Raw genomic sequence first — 17,559 nt, 5'->3', positions numbered from 1 at the left:
TGCACAAAGGCTAAGCAGGCTGCAACCCCACTCCGCTCGGACATTCTGGAGAGGGGTGCTTCTTGGCTCAGTTTGGGGATCGGAGACACCTTCCAAGGCTCCTGGCCCCTCCTTCACCTCCTTACGACCGATTTAAAGCTAACTTTCACACTGTGTCTCCCGGAAGTCTGGCCCCTCCTTCGCTTCCTTACGATGGATTTAAAGCTAACTTTCACACACTGTGTCTCCCGGAAGTGGGGCGAGGGGAAAGAGAGGCCTAATGTGTTTGAGTCCCTTTTCCCGCCTATCAGGGCCTCCGGCCCTCCTTGGTGGGGTAGACCATGGACTCATTTGTCCTCCAGCGGAGTGTAGATCGAGCTGGGCTGCCTGGGTTTGAATCTGGGCCCTGCCATTTAAGGAAGACCTTGGGTATTACTGAAAGCTCCCTGGGCCTCAGGCTTTTCACCTGGAAAGATAGGGATAACACCTTGGAGGGCAATATCCATGTAAAGCACTTAGAACCATGCCCTCCACAGTGCACGTGTGCCAACAGGCCTGAGTACTCATTACTCCCATTTTTGTGAGTAAAGTGGGTAACACTTCCTGAGTCTGCATTTAAGAGAGGGTGTGCTGAGCAGCCTGCAGAGGGCGTCACACATGTGCCTGGGAGCTGTCCCCAACTCTTCTGCTTCTTGCGGTGGGCTATGCGGAAGTCTCTCTGGCTCGCAGCCTCAGGTTACTGGAAGTGGGCTGACGGGCTGGGGGAGGATCATGTGAAACCACACGAAAGCCCCCGTGTGTGGAGGTGCTCTAGCGAAGTCTGCCCAGTTCCCAGGCCCTGCCAGGCTCTCTCTGGGCTTCCCTCAGGACGCCCTGCCAGCGAGGCGAGGTTGGGAGCTCTCTGACAGGTTGGCTCCTCATGTGCTCATTAGGGGTCTGTCCCCAAACACCCGGAGGCCTGTGGCTCCACCGTACAGAGAAGATGCCCAAGGACAGTGATGGGAACCTATGGACACTGCAGAGGGGCCGGTTTCAAATCTCAACGAAATCTGGCCCAGATGTTTAAGCAAACATTTAGGTTAGGGGTCTCTGGAGCAGCGTTTATGTTCCCGTGGAGAAGGTCCCTTCCTGAAAGATTTTCAGAGCAATTACATTCGTAGTCTGGTGTGTTCAGGCGCTCACGGGATGGGCAGGACAGTAAAGAGCTGAGACTCTGAGCACAACCTGTGATCATGGCTAGTTAATGGCAGGATTGGAACCCAGGACTCCCGAATCCAAGCTTGGCCTTTCCTCCAGTAGACAGGCTGTTTCCCAAAATGCTGGCTGTGGTTCTGCCTGGTCTGCTGGACCTCCGGAGCTGGGAAGGCTTGGGGACCCCTAGGACTGGGTGTGGGTTCAAGTCCCAAGCACAGAACTGCCGAGCCCCATGTGGCTGGGAGGAGTGACCCAGCGACCTCTGTCCTACAGTTGGCCGCTGCCTCCCAGAAAAGTCAAGGCAGCACGGTCAGGGCCTCTGGCGATGGACAGAGGATGGCCCAGCTGGTCATCCCAGCCCCCTCTTTGTTAAAACACTACTGGGCAGGCCAGCAAATGGGAAAAACAGCACATGAAGCTCTGAAAGAGGCAAGAACACCCTTTGCGGGGTGCTCTTCTGGACTGCGTGGCTGGGCAGGATGCTTGGGTTCTAGTGCCTGACCAGAGTCTGCTTGGCTAGTAAACTGGCAGCTAAGAGAGGTTAGGGGCATGCGGCAGGCACACTCATGTGCTTTCCTGCCTGGCCGAGCCTACCAGGACAGCCTGCCTGTGCAGAGCTGAGCTCCCCGGACTGCATGGAGCCTTACACGGTGCCATGCCCGACAGCGTGGCTCTGTTTAAAACCATCCTGCTCCAATGGGCATCCCTGGCCAGGGGGAGGAGTAAGTCACTGTCTGGTTAGGCCCATTATGTAAATAGGCCACAGATGGCCCTACACAGACCATGCCCTGTGCTCTGAGTCCCTCTTTTCTGGGAGTCTATATTGGAGCCAAAGAAGAGAGAAAAAAATGCAAGAGACTGTCAGCAGAGAAAGCAACATTCTGAGTTCAAGCCAGTCCCAGCTGCATGGGCTGCTCTGGAAGGAAAGGAGCCCCCACCCCCAGGTGGGGAGCAGCAGAGGAGACAGGCTGCACGGGTGCTGCGCAGGGGAAGTGAGAGCCCCATGTGGGAGATGGGGGTTTCACACCAGCCCAGGCCCCTGCACCGAGGACGAGGAGGTGCTTCTGGTTCCTGGAGGCCTGTGGCCCTGGCAGCAGGGAGGGGACCTGGGAGGAGCCGCTTACCAGCTGCCGCTGCTTGGGAGGGAGGGCGGGGGGCGGCGCCAGGTCCGGCGGGTCTGCGCTGCTGAAGGAGTCGCTGAAGCCGTACACCTCCATGAGCAGCTTGTTCTTCTGCTGGTAGACGTGCTCGTTCTGCGGCGTCTGGTAGAACATGGACGGCTGCGGCTCCGAGTAGTCCTCGAGCAGCTGCATGTAGGCCAGCACTGCGGACAGAGAGCGGCAGCCCTGGTTCTGGCACCGGGGGGTGAGCTGCAGGAGGGCCCCCCTCTCCCAGCAGCGGGGCAGTGAGACCACTCTGTGTGACATGGGGGCACATGCGTGCAAATGCAGCGAGTGGACACCAAGAGGGAGCCCCCAGCTGTGGGCTCTGGGGGACAAAGACACGTCAGTGCAGGTTCACTGACGTCACCAACAGGGCATTCTGGTGGAGAAGGTGACAGTGGACAGGCCGATGGGGCAGGGATCAACGGGAACTCTCTACTTTCCGCTCAGCGCAGTGAGCCTCGAACTGCTCTCAGAAATAAAGCCTGTTTTTACAAAGCACATTGGGGCACCGGTCCCTTTGCTGCAGAGCCCTTGGGATGCCCAGGCACTCGAGGGGCAGGGCTGGTGGAACTCCCGGGGCAGCACAGCTGTCCACTCAGCCCAGCTCTGCTGTCTTCCTTCAGTTCCGGGAACACCCTCAGGGGTTCTGCCCCGCTGCTCCCACGTGTTTCCCCGCCCTCTGGGTCTTACCCTCCTCTGCGCCCAGCTAACTGCAGCTTCCCCGGCCCTGCTCACACAGCCCACCTTGCCCCTCATTCGTTTCCTTCTTAGCTCTCCTCACAGGGAGCAGGGTTACCTGGGGGCTTTTATCATTCACCTGATTGTTACTGAACACTTACTGTTGTTAGGCACTGACGCAGGTACTGGGACTAAGAGGCTAGCAAAACAAATCCTCTGCCCATGGGGGCTCACCCCTCCAGGAGACAGCACCAGACCCTGGAGAACTGAGAAGTGGGTGCCTGTCTAGAATATGGATGAGCTCTGTGAGATGGCGAGGAGCCCTCCACACAGAGGGCACAGGCCAGGCAAGGGCCGGAGGGGCACGGGTCCAGGAGGGCAGCACACAGCTGTCCAGGGGACAGGGAAGGAGGTGAGGCCATCCCCAGGGGGGGCGGGGCTGCGTGAATGGGCAGGACCCATGGGGGGCTCCGGGGCGCCCGCCGCTGCTTTGTCTTGTGAAGACCATCGGGGCTGCTGAGGTTGTTCAGTGAAAGGTCCCCGTGGGGGTGAGGTGCTGAGAGGTCTGGTTCATGGCACGTTTTCAAAGCAGATGTCACAGGATTGCTGCCTCTCACTCCAGCCAGTGTCCGTATTACTAGTGGCTGACACACAGGAGGTGTCTGGACACAGCGTTTGTAGAATGAAGGAATGAATGGAACATGTGTCCCTCAGCACTGCCAGGCCGAGCCGCTGGGGTGGGACTTGTAATGTGCCCACTGGGTGTGCAAGAAACACAGCAACGCCACCCTACTCTCCCCTTCCAGCTGAGAGGCTAGAGAAAACCCCTGGGGGGAGGAGGGGAGAAAAGGGCATAGATTCAAATGCACACACCCACCGCCCCCAACAATCCTCTGGGAAACCCCAGCCCTTGCCACCACCGCCATCTGACACCACGCTGCTACCCCTTGGTGGAGCTGCCTGCACGCAGGGGCAGGCTCTCTCGCTTGCACAGCATGACAGCACCCACGGAGACCTCCAAGCAGACAATGGCAGGACCTCACCAGGCAGGCGGTGAGATGTCAGAGCACAAAGAGCTCAGCTGTCACATCTCAGTGACCTCATCCTCGGAGGCACCTTCTCTGGAGGCAGGCGCGGAGCCCTCAGGACTCACTTGGGGGCTGTAAAAGGTGTTCACTGTATTCCTGACTCTCGCTGTTAGTGACCTGAGCCCCACCTGCAGAGCCAGGCCGTTCTGAAGACTCCAGAGGCTTCTGGGAGAAGCAATGGTTTGGAACAGACGTGCGCAGACACCTGGTAAACCTACGAAGCCATGAAGGCGGGTTGTAGCAGAAGCCCTCTCTCCCATCCCCCTCCACCTCTGTGACCTGATCCTACAGCAAAGTCTCGGTCAGGCAGCCTCAAATCCTGCAGCACTCTCCCCTTGTCCAGGTCGCTGGGGCAGCACCCAGGTGGTAGGATATGCGCTACACATGCGTGTCCAATGTGATGCCCCCTTGCCCGGGACACACTAATACATTTACCTGCAGTTGCTGCACGCACGCTAAGGGGAGCTGAAGTGGCGGTGAGGGCTGGAAAGAAAAGGAAGCTAAGTCCCTGTGCGGCAGGCAAAGGGGTGGCAGATCCAAGTCACCATCCTAAGTGGGTGCTTCCCCTTGGGTCCCGTCACAAGTGCCGCGAGCACGTGCTAGGCGGAGCTGAGACTCAGATGCCAGGAAAAAGTGGCAAGGACAACTTTGTAGAGCTTAATTTTGTAATTTCAAACAACTACAAAGTCAGGGCTTACCTGGAGACCCAAACCAGTCAGCAAACCAAAGGATCTAGACCAGCAGTTCTCAACCTGTGGGTCGCGACCCCTTTGGCGGTCAAACGACCCTTTCACAGGGGTTGCTAAGACCATCCTGCATATCAGATATTTACATTACGATTCATAACAGTAGCAACGTGACAGTTATGAAGTAGCAACGAAAATAATTTTATGTTGGGTCACAACATGAGGAACTGTACTTAAAGGGCCAGAAGGTTGAGAACCACTGATCTAGACCCTGAGCTGAAGAAAGCAGGCACAAAGGCAGCGAGATGGCCTTGCTCTTCTCCACATCCTCTGGGGTCAAGGTAGATAGGAACTTCTCTCTAGGTGTGTCTTTCTGGCAATCGCCCTCTTTATTTAAAAGGACCAATAAGAATGCCTTAGCTCCAACAAGCACCGTGTGGAACTTGGTTGTCAAAGGCGGGCAGGCAAAGATACCTCCTCCCCCAAAAGACTAGCTGCCGCGGCTGCACAACCAACTCCACTGGGGTCTACGAAGGTGGTCTCGCCCACCTGCTTCCTAAGAGGACTGACCACCACCACCTGGCCACGAGGGAAACCTGGATGAGATGTGACCTAATGTGACCAAGCACAGAGCAACAGCAGTGACGCCGACTACCTGCCAGTCCATTTCTAAGGCAGCCTGGTATAGGGCTTCCTGACAGAGTGGCCCGCTCCCCGGGGCAGGCTGGCACTCCAGCGGCACCTGGGACCGTGGCAGACAGTCACAAGGGCCTTGTGGGGCTGCCCTCATGAAAAGGGGCTGGGCACCCTGGGGACATCAGAGCACCTGAAGGACGAGGCTGCTCTGTGACACGGGACTGTGGTGGCTGAGCTCTGCCTGCATCACAAACCTAAGGATGATTACTTCCCTCCCCTTCAGCTACTGTGACGCGTTGCAGGCTGGAGCTGGCAGAAGTGAAGTGAAGCACCAAGCCCTAGAGAGCCGCAGTCCTTTGGGGTCCTCACAGGGCATGGAAAAGACGACCTGCTGCATGGGGTCACCACCTGAACGGGATCTCAGCGAGGAGGGATCCCTGCCTGTCGGAGTGGGAGGCGGGCACCGCGCTGGGAGCACAGGCCTGCTCTGCAGCCCAGAACTTGGGCAAGGCTCAGTTCCTCTGGGCTCCAGGTTCTTCATCTATAAAACGGAGGCTCATGATCCCCCCCCCACCCCACCCCCCGGCCAGGGCGCAGTAAGGAGCCGTATGCAGGCGTGTGGAGCTTTAGCCCAGACCCCGCAAGCTCTCGGCAGGTTCGACAGGTTAGCAGGCACAAGCGCTACAGACATTGACGCGTAAAACGAAGCCTAAGTTAATGGAAACATTGCCGGACAATTGCTTGTTCTAAGAAAACAGTGGCTACCTCTCTCTCCCTTCCCTTCACACCACCCCACAGGGCTGCCGCCTGCACCTGTCCTGAAGGCCGGCAGGGTGGTCCTGGCTCCTCGGCCAGGCAGCACCACAGATGCGGTTTGCACAGATGCAATCCTGCCCTGAGTTCTGGGTTCAAAGGATTCCAGAAAAGGAAAGGAAAGGTGTGAGTCCCAATCGGCATGCTGCTCAAGACAAGGGAAGGCGGGGAGGGGAGGGCCAACAGCTCTGAAGCGCTCTGTGGAGGGAGGTGAAGGAGGTTGTGTTCCTGGTGCTGCCATTTGCAGCTTCCTCCTAAGTGCCCTGGTTTCCAACGAGGCAATGTACACGACCCATCCTCGGGGGGCCCTCCTTCCCATGGCCCCTGGGTCAGTCCTGCTGCGGCTAACAGGGCCAGATCTCCTCTTGTCTGAGAGGGGCCCAACCTGGGGAACCTGGAATGCAGATGCTGTCTGCTGGATGTGGCACCTGAGGCCAGGGAACGCTGTGTGGGGCTGATGTGGCCACACACACGTCTAAATGGTGACAGCAGGCTGCCAAGAAAAACGGAGCAGAGCTGTGCCGGTGAACTGGGAAGGGCTCAGGAGGCAGACAGGCAGCGTGGAGCAGTGGGGAACCAGCAGAAAAGACAATGTCCAGTGGAACTCTACTTAGTATGATGGCAAATACACAGTTGAAATATTCAAAATATGACCAAAATTTCAGCCCCACCCCTGGGCCCCAATAACATCATCTATAATAATAAAAGTGTAATATGCTAATTAGATCGGATGACCTTCTGGATGAGGCAGAGGCAGCGTGCACCGGGCCTCTCGTATTATAATAACTGGTCCATTCAGGGACCCCGAGAGAGTCCCCCTGGGGCTGCAGGAACTCTCCCGACACTCACATGCCTCCTGCTTCACCCACATCTTGCTGCAATGGTGCCCTGAATCCCCGACACTTGTTTCTCTGTCACCATGTATGCAGGCCAGGAGGTCAACTGACTTCCAATTACAAGAGGCCAAATTCCTGGAGACCAGGCCTGAGACTGTACAGGAGCCATAAAGAGGTCAGCCTCCCAGGCTTTACAATCAATCACCAGTACTGAAGTGACATAACAAGGCTCCCAGAAGTGCCCACGTACCTGTTCTACCTTTTATGAACTTATGAACCCAGTGGTTTGGTTCTGGTCTAATTACACATAACATACCACCAATTTAGGTGACAAAATGTGCCTCCTGACAGCTCGACAAGGCTTACTGTGTTTGTTTTTCTTCTCTGGTAGAGGAGGCGGTTTTTCTGGGTCACCCGCTGATTCGGGAGCAGTGAAGTCACTCACAAATTCGACAGAGGCTGAGGACCCTCCTTGCTGGAAGGGGAGAATAGCAGCAAAGGGCGTGAAGGGGGCGGGCTGCACCAAGGCCGGGTTCTGCAGGTCGTCCTCGGAGATGTTGTCGTATTGGGAGGGGTGCCGCTCGTAGGACACGCGGGAGCCAGAGCTGTCCGAGGTCTGGGAGGCCGCACTCCTGCGCTTCTTCTCGGGGAGGGCAGGCGGCGTGTCCGTCTGCTGCCCTGGGGCTAAGGGCCGGTCTGGCTGGGGGCAGCTGCCAAGAGGCAACTGGAAAGGATGGCCGAGAAATGGAGACCCAGACTCTCCCAAGGCCTCCGGCAACGGGCTAAGGTTACAGGCCACTTGCTGAGGTATCTGGTCCGCGTTGGAGAGGTCTTGCTGAAGGAACTCGTAGTCAGGATCATAATGATCTGCATGCACAACAGGAAAGACACACCTGTCAGCCACAAGACCCCACAGAAAGGAAGGACCCCACCCCCTGCTGCTGCCCAATCCTGTTCAGTACAGCGGGACAAAAAACATGTCTCCCGTCTCCTCTAGACAGGCCCGTGCTTTCTTTTCTATTCTCCATTCTTCTCACTGCTTGTAACAAGAACAGATGGGAATATGACTACTGTCCTTCATTTTTTCCTGTATGTTTTGAATTTCTGAGTTAAAAAGAAAATGCTCTGTGGCTGGGTGGCTCTGTTGGTTGAGCAACTATCCCATGCACCGCGAGGTCATCGGTTCGATTCCTGGTCAGGGCACATACCTAGGTTTTAGGTTTGATCCCTGCTTGGGGTGCATAGGAGAGGCAACTTGATTGATGTCTGTCTCTCTCTCTCTCTCTCTCTCTCTCCCCCTAAAATAAAAAAAATATACCCTTGGGTGAAGATTAAAAAGTAAAAAGGAAATGCACGATCACTACAAAAATGTGGCAAATGTCAAAAACCACCCGAAGTCCAGCAATCTACCTGTAACCTGCTTACAATTTGATGTATTTCCTCAAAAGGCCTCTCCCCACTGAATTCTTTCACTGAACTATGTAAGTGGTCTAGGATTTTGTCTGCTGATCAACAGATCACAATTGATTTTTTTCCCCATTTTTATTTTTTTTAAATTTTGTTTTACACAATTGATTTTTAATAGCTATATATCATTCCACCAAATTGCTTTATCATAATTTGCCTGATTTCCTAACTCTTTTTATAAAATATAGTCAGATATTTCTGGAAATCACTGGTCCTAATATTGTTGAGATCAACGTCCCTGGATGGCAACCTTGTTGTCAATCTGATTACGTTCTGAAGGTGAACTCTCCGAAGTGAGATCTCCAGTTCACGGACACGAGTGGCTGATGCTCACAGCCTCACACCCAACTGCCTTTCAGACTTCCCCGGCCCACGCTGCAGGAGGTCAGCACCAACGAGGGCGCAGCCACTCAGCTGCCTCCCCCTGTCACAGCTCTCAGGGGCTTCCTTCGCTTACAGCTTACAGCTCGGAGCACAGATGGTTCTTAATTTTGGCAAAGGGAGTCAAATTGCACAGCGACAGATTAGCTGTAGTGACAGCTACACGGGAGCATCTCCCCGGGGTTATCTTTCACATTGTTACTTCATCTCAACTTTCAAACTCCTCCAGAGACAGATTGTGGTATCCTCATGTAGAGGTGAGGAAACGGAGGCCCAGGCTCTGAATGACTGGCATCGCCACGTGACCCCAAAGAAGCCACCGAACAATGAGACAGGAGGGTGATGCCGCCGGCCGCTCACCTAGTGTTTCACAGCTTGTGTTCCGGGAGCACTGCCCGCTGTCCCTGTCCAGGGAGGACAGCTGCTCGTCCGACCTGCTGAGCTTGCCGATGCTGCTGCAGGGGGACAGGCGGGGCGACTCTCCCCCGTAGGAGTGACTGCCTCCTGACAGGCGCCTCTGGGCATAACAGTCCCCGTCAAAATCCTCGTGTGCAAAAACAAAACAACCGAGTCACTTCTGAGAAACGGTGGCAGAGAGGGGGGAGGGAACTGGAATGTTTACTTGGAGAAGAATCTACCGCCACCGGGAAAACCAGAGGGAAAGGCCAGCCTTTGAGGTAAGCAGAACACGCCACACCTGTGACTTCCAGCAAGCAGCCTCCAGGAATGCTGGAGTGTGTGGGGGAGGGCCTAGGGCTGAGCTCAGATGTGCTTGGAGCCCTGGGCTCCAGCCACCCCACCTCCTGCCCCCACCCCTCATCCTGCAGAGAAACTTCCAGCGCCTGGGAGAGCCTGTGGTGACTAAGGCAGGGGACCGAGGAGACACATTCCCAACCCAGAGCCTTGCTGGCCTTCCTTGATGGGGCTGCATTACCTGCCTATTAATTCCGACAGGCAAGCTGGAGCCACTGGTGGCTCGACTCATGGGGGCCACAACGGCCACGCGGGTTGGGGATGGAGCCGACTGCCTTTTCTTCGGTGGCAATGCTGGCGGAGGACTGAAGCAAATCAAGAATTCCCATCAGACCAACAGCCCAAACAAAACTCTTTAAACAGATATAAGGTAGAGCATTATTCATTATTAAGAGACTTCACAGCTACTTTTCACACTTTCAACTCCCGCCCCACTCCCCTTCTGCCAAAACAAACCTATCAGACCTGCCAAAAAAACTACAACCAGAAAAACCCTTTCTGTTCCTTTTGTGAGGAATTGGACCAGTTTTCGCTTGGCCAAGGCTAAAAGGCAAGCCGCTGGGAGTTCCAGGAGTGCGGGGGAGGCGGGAGCTGGGGCTGGGCCCTGTCTCCCAGAAGCCCTGTCTGAGAAAGGTCAAACTTCCAAGGCTTCCAGAAAGCAAGGAGCTGGGCTCCAGTTCTTACCCTAATGGCACTGTCTTCTTTTCACCTCATTCTACCCATCCATTCATCAAATGATGTCATAAATAGAGGTGAGTGCTAGGAAAATAGAAAATTACCTATTATCAACCACCCGAATGCCAGGTAGGGGGGGTTTGGGGGGTGCGACCTCTTCATCAGTAGAATCTGGGAGCAGCTCGGTCGACTGTGACATGCTGGTTGTCTTGTTCAGAATCTCCATCTCTCTGTCTGTCAGGGGGAGCTCAGACTGGCTGAGAATTGCAAAGAACTCGGGTTACAGAAGGTTACAGAGCACACAGGTCCAAAGAGGGTCAGGATGTGACCAGGCAGGCAGATGACTTTAGAGGTGGGCTTGCAAGTGTGGTTTGATCACCAACAAACAACAGAGGCCTGACCAGGTCCCCTTGACTGCATTTTAGTTTCCTTGTCTATAAAAGGAATCCTTCAGCCGAAACTGGTTTGGCTCGGTGGATAGAGCGTCGGCCTGCGGACTGAAAGGTCCCGGGTTCGATTCCGGTCGAGGGCATGTACCTGGGTTGCGGGCACATCCCCGGTGGGAGATGTGCAGAAGGCAGCTGATCGATGTATCTCTCTCATCGATGTTTCTGGCTCTCTGTCTCTCTCCCTTCCTCTCTGTGAAAAATCAATAAAATATATTTAAAAAAAAAAAAAAAAGGAATCCTTCAATGAGATGATCTAAAGGCTTTTTAAAATGCTCCACACTTATTCTATGTCTGTACTAGGGGCTTGCAGTAGATAAAGTCAAATCCCGCAAACCCAACCTTCTTCCCAAAGTTCTTTCCAATTAGGAAACGGTGGTCAAGAAACAGAAAGTGTGGGTCACTGGGCCACTCACACACTATCCTTAGAAAGAGTCCCGATGACCATTAACCTTGAGACCAGGAAATACTTCAAGGCATGTGTGAACTGTACACACTTCAGAGTAACACAGGCACAAACCGGAACTCACTGAAAAACGAATGTGGGCTGCAAACAACCTGCCCGATGTGGCAGCCCGATCTGGCTGCCATGCGATTGTAGAGCCAACGTGAGCACCGTGGCTAGAGGGTTAGTCAGCACTTACCCCTCGGGCTTGCAGGCTGGGGAGCTGGGTTTCACTGGGCTTGTTGGAGACGGATGCCCCTCCTTCTCGATGCCCCTGACCAGCTCCTACACCCCACAGAGGAGAAAGCAGTGAGGCGTGAGGATGGGTCCCCACTGCTGAGTTTGTACAATTTGCACAACCAGATGCCATCTACTCCCGAGTCTCACATCTTTGTGCCTACAGATTCCCCACACCATAAATGCAAGCATTCTTTGACTTAGGTAATCTGCATGACTTCCCAAAATGTCCCCTGCCCTCCAAAAATATCTTCAGAGCATGTCGAGAAGTTTCAAATGCATCAAGGTACTTCCTCTTGGAAGGGGGAAATGACAAACCCCATTGTCTCACAATGACTGGGTTCAGCACTCAATGTAATTCCCCTGGTAGAACAGATTCCAGTCCCTTTGTGGAAGAATTACTCTTTACTTCTCCAAAGCTGTTCTATCCTGTGCAGGACGCGGCCTCCTAATGACCACACCTCTGGCTTCGGGGGAAGTGGTTTTGCAAAGTGAGCTGGGTATGGGTGTGGCAGCAGCTGGTACACTGAGGTGACGGGCTGGGATCTTTGTCAATGGACAGCTAATCGAGGGCATACCACCTAGCAAAGAAATAACTTTAAAAAATACTTTTTAAAACAGAAAAGAAGAAGAAGCAGGAGAGGGGCCGGGGGAGGGAACGATGGCATCAGGGTCTACTTGTTTTTCATTGGAATGCATTTCCCCCAGATGAGCTTTGATGATCGCCTATACCCCGATAAGAACCGCTCGGAAAATACAGATCATTTCCACCAACCGCTCTGTCAATCTGCCTGACTCCACTCTTTAACTTTTGCTTCTCAGGTCACTTTTGCCTAGAACTTGATGTGAATGGCATCACACAGTATGTACTCTTTTGTGTCCATTTTCTCTTTCTGAACACCTTTATGGGCACCCAACTCACATGCCATAAAATTCAGCCTTTCAGAATGTACAGTTCAGTGGTTTTTAGCCTGTGCATGGAGTGGTGCAACTGTCAGCACAATCCATTTGAGGACTTTTCATCATCTCCAAGAGAAACTGTGCCCATGACTGTCCTCATTTCCGCAGCCCTCCCAGGCCCAGCTGCCAGTCCACTCTGCCCCTGCTCTGTCTTTTGCTCAGTATGCACTACATTTTTGTGGCCACAATTAGTCTGTTCTTTCTTACTCCTGAGTTGTATTCCAGGGGACAGGCAACCCCACAATTTCTGCATCCATTTTCTGGGGGAGGGACATCCTAGCATGAACGTCTGACTTAGAAAGTCACAGCCAGAGGAGGCAACATGGACACTGTGGGTAATGCAGCAACGAGTCCCTAAATCCGTCGCAACGTCTCTCCAAACTCAAATGCCACTCACAGGAATCGCAACCCATGTGATAAGGCAGAAAGGTAACATCCTTCATAGAGCCAGGATTTTTTCAAAAACAACCAAACTAGAAAAAAGAAGTATCGAAGTTCACAGATGTAAACAGCAATAGTCACTAATTATTAGAGTCTCTGGCTTCGGTAGTACTAAACTAGAAACTCCCAGGCCTAGCAAATGGTGTAATGCTTTGGCCAGCCTGTCTAGAGCACGACTTGTCAGTGTATACCAAGCACCCTGAATATCTGCATTATTTTTATAATAATTTAGCCAAGGAAAATGTCATGGATGTGTGTAAAAATTAAACCAGAAACGATGGCCATCACCACATCCTATGTAATAGATACAATTAGACTGCTCCATCTTCCATAATTAAATATTCAATACAAGGCACTGATTATATAAATTACAATAGAACTAAACGATGGACCATTAGATTGCCTTTAAGAACCAACTCACAACAAGAGCGTGTGACAGCATGGAGAGACGAGGAATACACTGTCTTTGATTCTCCACTTGTCCTAACTTTTCTACAAGGAACACGCGTCACATGCATTACTTCTGGAATACTAATTCAGAACGTCAGCACACACAGGCAGACCCATGGACCCAGCGCCGTGTCACCGTCTATCAAGGGACACTTGTTCTCAGAGACACGCAGGGAACTGAGATCTCTGCAATCCAAGTACTGGACGAAGAAAGTCCTGTTATCACAACTTACAAGTTAAAGGAAATCCCACAAATCTGTAAGGAAGAGCTCCCTGGCTGGGGTTACTGACATGGAGAGCTGGCAAGTGGAGTGCAGGCTGTGGCCCATGGCCAGGGGAGGAAAGGAAAGCAGCCTGCCCTTTAAGGTTGTCCCCAGGCCACACAGAAGAGCATGGTGGCATCAGGGGGAGCCAGAGGCCAGGCCACAGGATGGTGGATCCCCCACATTCATGCTTTATGAGCAGGGCAAAGGGAACAGGAGAAGCCCGCGTACTTGCAGCTGCTGACGTAGGAAAAATTCCACAGATTCTTCACTGAATCACGAGCAATTATAATTAGAATGTCATCTTCTGGAGAAGCAGCCGGATGAACTCAACTAACGAACGCTGGGAAAAGCATCACGGAGTGACAGGCAGACATGTGCGAGCACGCCCCGCGCTCCAGACGACCTCATGGGTGAGGAGAAGGCAGTGGCTCTGCCTCCCACCCGTCGCTGGCCTGCGCGGGAGCGGGTTAGAGGGGCAGCTTTCTTTTTCACCACCCGGCCAGCTCGAAGAGACCAGTGGAGGCCTTTAGTCTCACCTGGCCTTCCCCTTCACAGACAGAGGACCCCTGAGTGTGCACATATGTCGCTACCATGCCAACACCCTAATCTCATTCAGAGCCCTCCATGGCACTCCCCCGACAGAAGGCAGGTCCCCGAGAAGATGTCACACTTTTCAGGCCTCCTGAGGGGCAGGTGAGGAAAGACTGCATCCACAGCCGTGACTGTGAACCAGACAACTGCCAGGTCCCCGAAACGCCAGTGGTGACCCCTTGGCATTCCCTTGGATCCTGAATGGAAATGCCTTCTAAATCCCTAGTACTGTATTTCTATGTCCATTTTATTCCATTGAAAATGACCCCAGAGACGCTTCCACCTTCAATGACCTTGGAGGAATCCAAGTCCGGCTCTGGTGTCCACTGTTAGTTTCCCGAAGATACACAAATGACGAATGAGCACACAAAAATGCTCAACATCATTAACCATCAGAGAAATGCAAATCCAAACCGCAAGGGTCCCACTGCACCCACTAGGGATGCTAGGTTCAAAACGACGACAAGCGTCGGGGAGGGGAGAACCGGACGCTCACACGGCTGCTGGGCAGTGAAACGAGGTAGCTGCTCTGGAAGGAAGTCTGGCAGTTTGTCACACGGTCAAGCATAGTTACTGTAACTGCACTCCTAGGTGTGTGCCCGAGAGAAACGAAAACATACATCCACACAAAACCTCGTATGCAAACGTTCACAGCAGCATTACTCATAATGGCCCAAAAGGGCAAACAACCCAAATGTCAAGCTGTCCATGAATAAATAATAGGTGGTGTGTCTACACGATGGAATATTATTTGGCAATAAAAAGAAACGAAGTAGTGATACAGTCTAGAACACGGATAAACTTTAAAAACATGATGCTAAGTGACAGGAGCCAGTCACAAAAGGCCACACAGTACATGACTCCATTTATACGAAAGGTCCGGAATAGGCTAATCTAGAGACAGGAAGTAGTCAGTGGCTCCCTGGGGATGGGGGAATGGGAAGAAATGGGAGAAGGTTTGGGGTTACTTCCTGAAGTGATGAAATGTTCTAAAATTGTGGTGATGATTGCACAACTCTGTGAATACACTAAAATCATTAAATTGTACATTTTAAATGGGTGAATCATATGGCATGGGGATTACATTTCAATAAAACCATCACCTAAAATTAATCAATCCCTCAAACAGATTGTCAAACTGCAGTGGGAAGGCCGGGGAGAGTTGGGGGGCAGGAGGGAGGGGGATAAGAGATCAACCGAAGGACTTGTATGCATGCATATAAGCATAACCAATGGACATAAGACACTGGGGGGTAGGGGAGGCCAGGGGATTGTCAAGGGCGGGGGGAAAAAATTTAAAAAAAATCAATCAATCAATGAGCACAAGAAGAGGCCTCAAGGTTCTTTTCATACCAGAAAGTGGGAAAGCACCAAAGGGCTCCAGGGTCACCTCAAAAGGAACCCGGAAACATGGAGCTTTCACCAGTCAGGGATGGGACCTGGGCATCATCAAGAATACCGCCGTGAGCTAGACCATCGCAAACTTAAATGCACGAGTTCAGAATATTTTAACCACCTCAGTTCCTCAGAGCAGAGGATGCCTGGACACACTCACTACTTCGGTGTCTGGTAAATAAAGGGAGAATGAAGCGCTGCCCCTGGCTTCCCTGAGAACTGCAACTTGGGATAACCACATGCTGACAAGGGGAAGTTCTCTGTCACAGGTAATGCAGGAAGAGTGACAGAGAATGAAGATAGCACCCTTTCACAAGCCCTAATGAGTCAATGGGCCCAGGCAATCACCACCAACAGCTATTAACATCATCGACCGGTGCCTCTTGATGGAAGCCGACTGCATCACCTACGGAGCATTCTCTAAATACAAAACCCCCAAATCCTAGTCCGCCTCTGATTCACAGGAAACTCAAGGGACAGAGGCACACAGTAAACAAGACTGCACAGGTAGAATCAGCTAAGTCCAGAATGTAGGGGACTTTCAGGAGCAATAACTCTTTCTAAAAACACAAGTATGTTGCAAGGAGAAAACTAGAGAGGAGGGGAAACTGTAGACATCCTGTATAATAAAAGGGTAATATGCAAATTGACCCCAAGGCCAGGAAGGACCAGTCACTATGATGCACACTGACCACCAGGGGGAGCTCCGCTGACGGCTGTGAGCACAGCAGTGATGGCAGGAACCCCTCCCGCCTCTTGGCAGCGCTAAGGATGTCCAACTTGGCTCAGGCCAGCGTGGGGAGTGGGCCTAAGCTGCAGTCAGACATGCCCCGAGGGCTCCTGGGCTTCCAGAGGGATGTCTGACTGCCAGCTGAGGCCTGCTCCCCGGGGGATCAGGCCTAAGCTGGCAGGTGGACATCCCCTGAGGGGTCCCAGACTGTGAGAGAGCACAGGCCAGGCTGAGGGACCCCCCCCGCCAGTGCATGAATTTTCATGCACCGGGCCTCCAGTATATTATATTAATGAACTGTAGTATGGATTTCCCTTGGATCCTGAATTGAAAAACTGTTTAAAAGCAGCCAACTACACCCTGCAGGCCAAATCCAGCCCCGGCCTTGCTTTTTGGAAGGCCCTCAAGGTAAGAATGCTTTATTAAAGAAAATTTAAATTTAAAATGTAAAGCAAAAATATGCAATGGAGACTATATATGTAGCCCGAGAAGCCTAAAATATTCACTCTCTGGCCCTTCACAGAAATAGTTGGTCTTGTTTGAAGCTATGTATCACGCTATTTACAGAGGAAAGGAGGAGGTGGCTGGGTCTGCTTCCAATTAGCCAGGGAGCAGGTGGAGACCCAGAAGAAACAGGACTAGCCGCCAGAGGACACCTGTGGGAGCTATGTGATGAGGCTTCATTACATGATTCTCTTTTTTCGGCAAATGTTTGAGATTTTCATCCAAAATTTAAAAAATAGGCTGAATGAGGAATAAAAAGAGATGGCTTATTTGAAATGCCAGTGTAGCAGACAGCGAGGTGCCCCACAATATCTGTTCTTCCTTATGAATAGAATTTTACTGGGCATGTGTCTAGGTCAGGTAAAATGTTAAGTGACAGTTTTGTGAGGCCTGTGATGCAGTACTCTTAAATGGAGAAGGCACAGCTTCCTGCACCCTCTCTCCTTGCTGGGTGGAATGTGGTCCTAATGAATGGAGGGGCAGCAGCCATAATGAACCATGAGGTAGAATCCATGTGCAAGAACGGCAAGAAAGCAATGGCAGAAGACTACACCCTGACCATACGTGAAGCTGTCATATTAGCCACAACGGCTGGTCTCTGGGCCTCTGATATATGAAAGAGAAATAATAAAAGAGAAAAATAGATTTCTTGTAATCAAACCTAATCCTAACTGATACAGTCAGGAGAACATTTCTTTCAAAATATTCCTGTTACACAAAGTAAATCTGGGGCACAAGCCCA

The 17,559-nt window shown here is 52.4% G+C and overlaps 1 protein-coding gene across 10 annotated transcripts in view; it reads right to left on the bottom strand.

The window, feature by feature from the left end:
* RAPGEF1 (Rap guanine nucleotide exchange factor 1) overlaps nt 1-17,559 on the bottom strand; it is a 90,831-nt gene that overhangs the window by 29,064 nt on the left and 44,208 nt on the right. For all 10 annotated transcript variants that reach the window (XM_015567836.1, XM_006754178.2, XM_015567847.1 and 7 more), the window contains 6 exons: nt 11,443-11,528; nt 10,457-10,609; nt 9,859-9,982; nt 9,285-9,468; nt 7,443-7,943; nt 2,298-2,497 (listed from right to left, as the gene is read on the bottom strand). In XM_015567836.1, coding sequence (XP_015423322.1) covers nt 2,298-2,497; nt 7,443-7,943; nt 9,285-9,468; nt 9,859-9,982; nt 10,457-10,609; nt 11,443-11,528 — 1,248 coding nt within the window. The remainder of the gene's footprint in view (nt 1-2,297; nt 2,498-7,442; nt 7,944-9,284; nt 9,469-9,858; nt 9,983-10,456; nt 10,610-11,442; nt 11,529-17,559) is intronic.

This window comes from Myotis davidii, unplaced genomic scaffold (genome assembly GCF_000327345.1).
Source record: "Myotis davidii unplaced genomic scaffold, ASM32734v1 scaffold651, whole genome shotgun sequence".
Taxonomy (NCBI): Eukaryota; Metazoa; Chordata; class Mammalia; order Chiroptera; family Vespertilionidae; genus Myotis; species Myotis davidii.
Note: the sequence above shows the minus strand (reverse complement) of the source record. Positions and strands in the feature narration are given on the sequence as shown.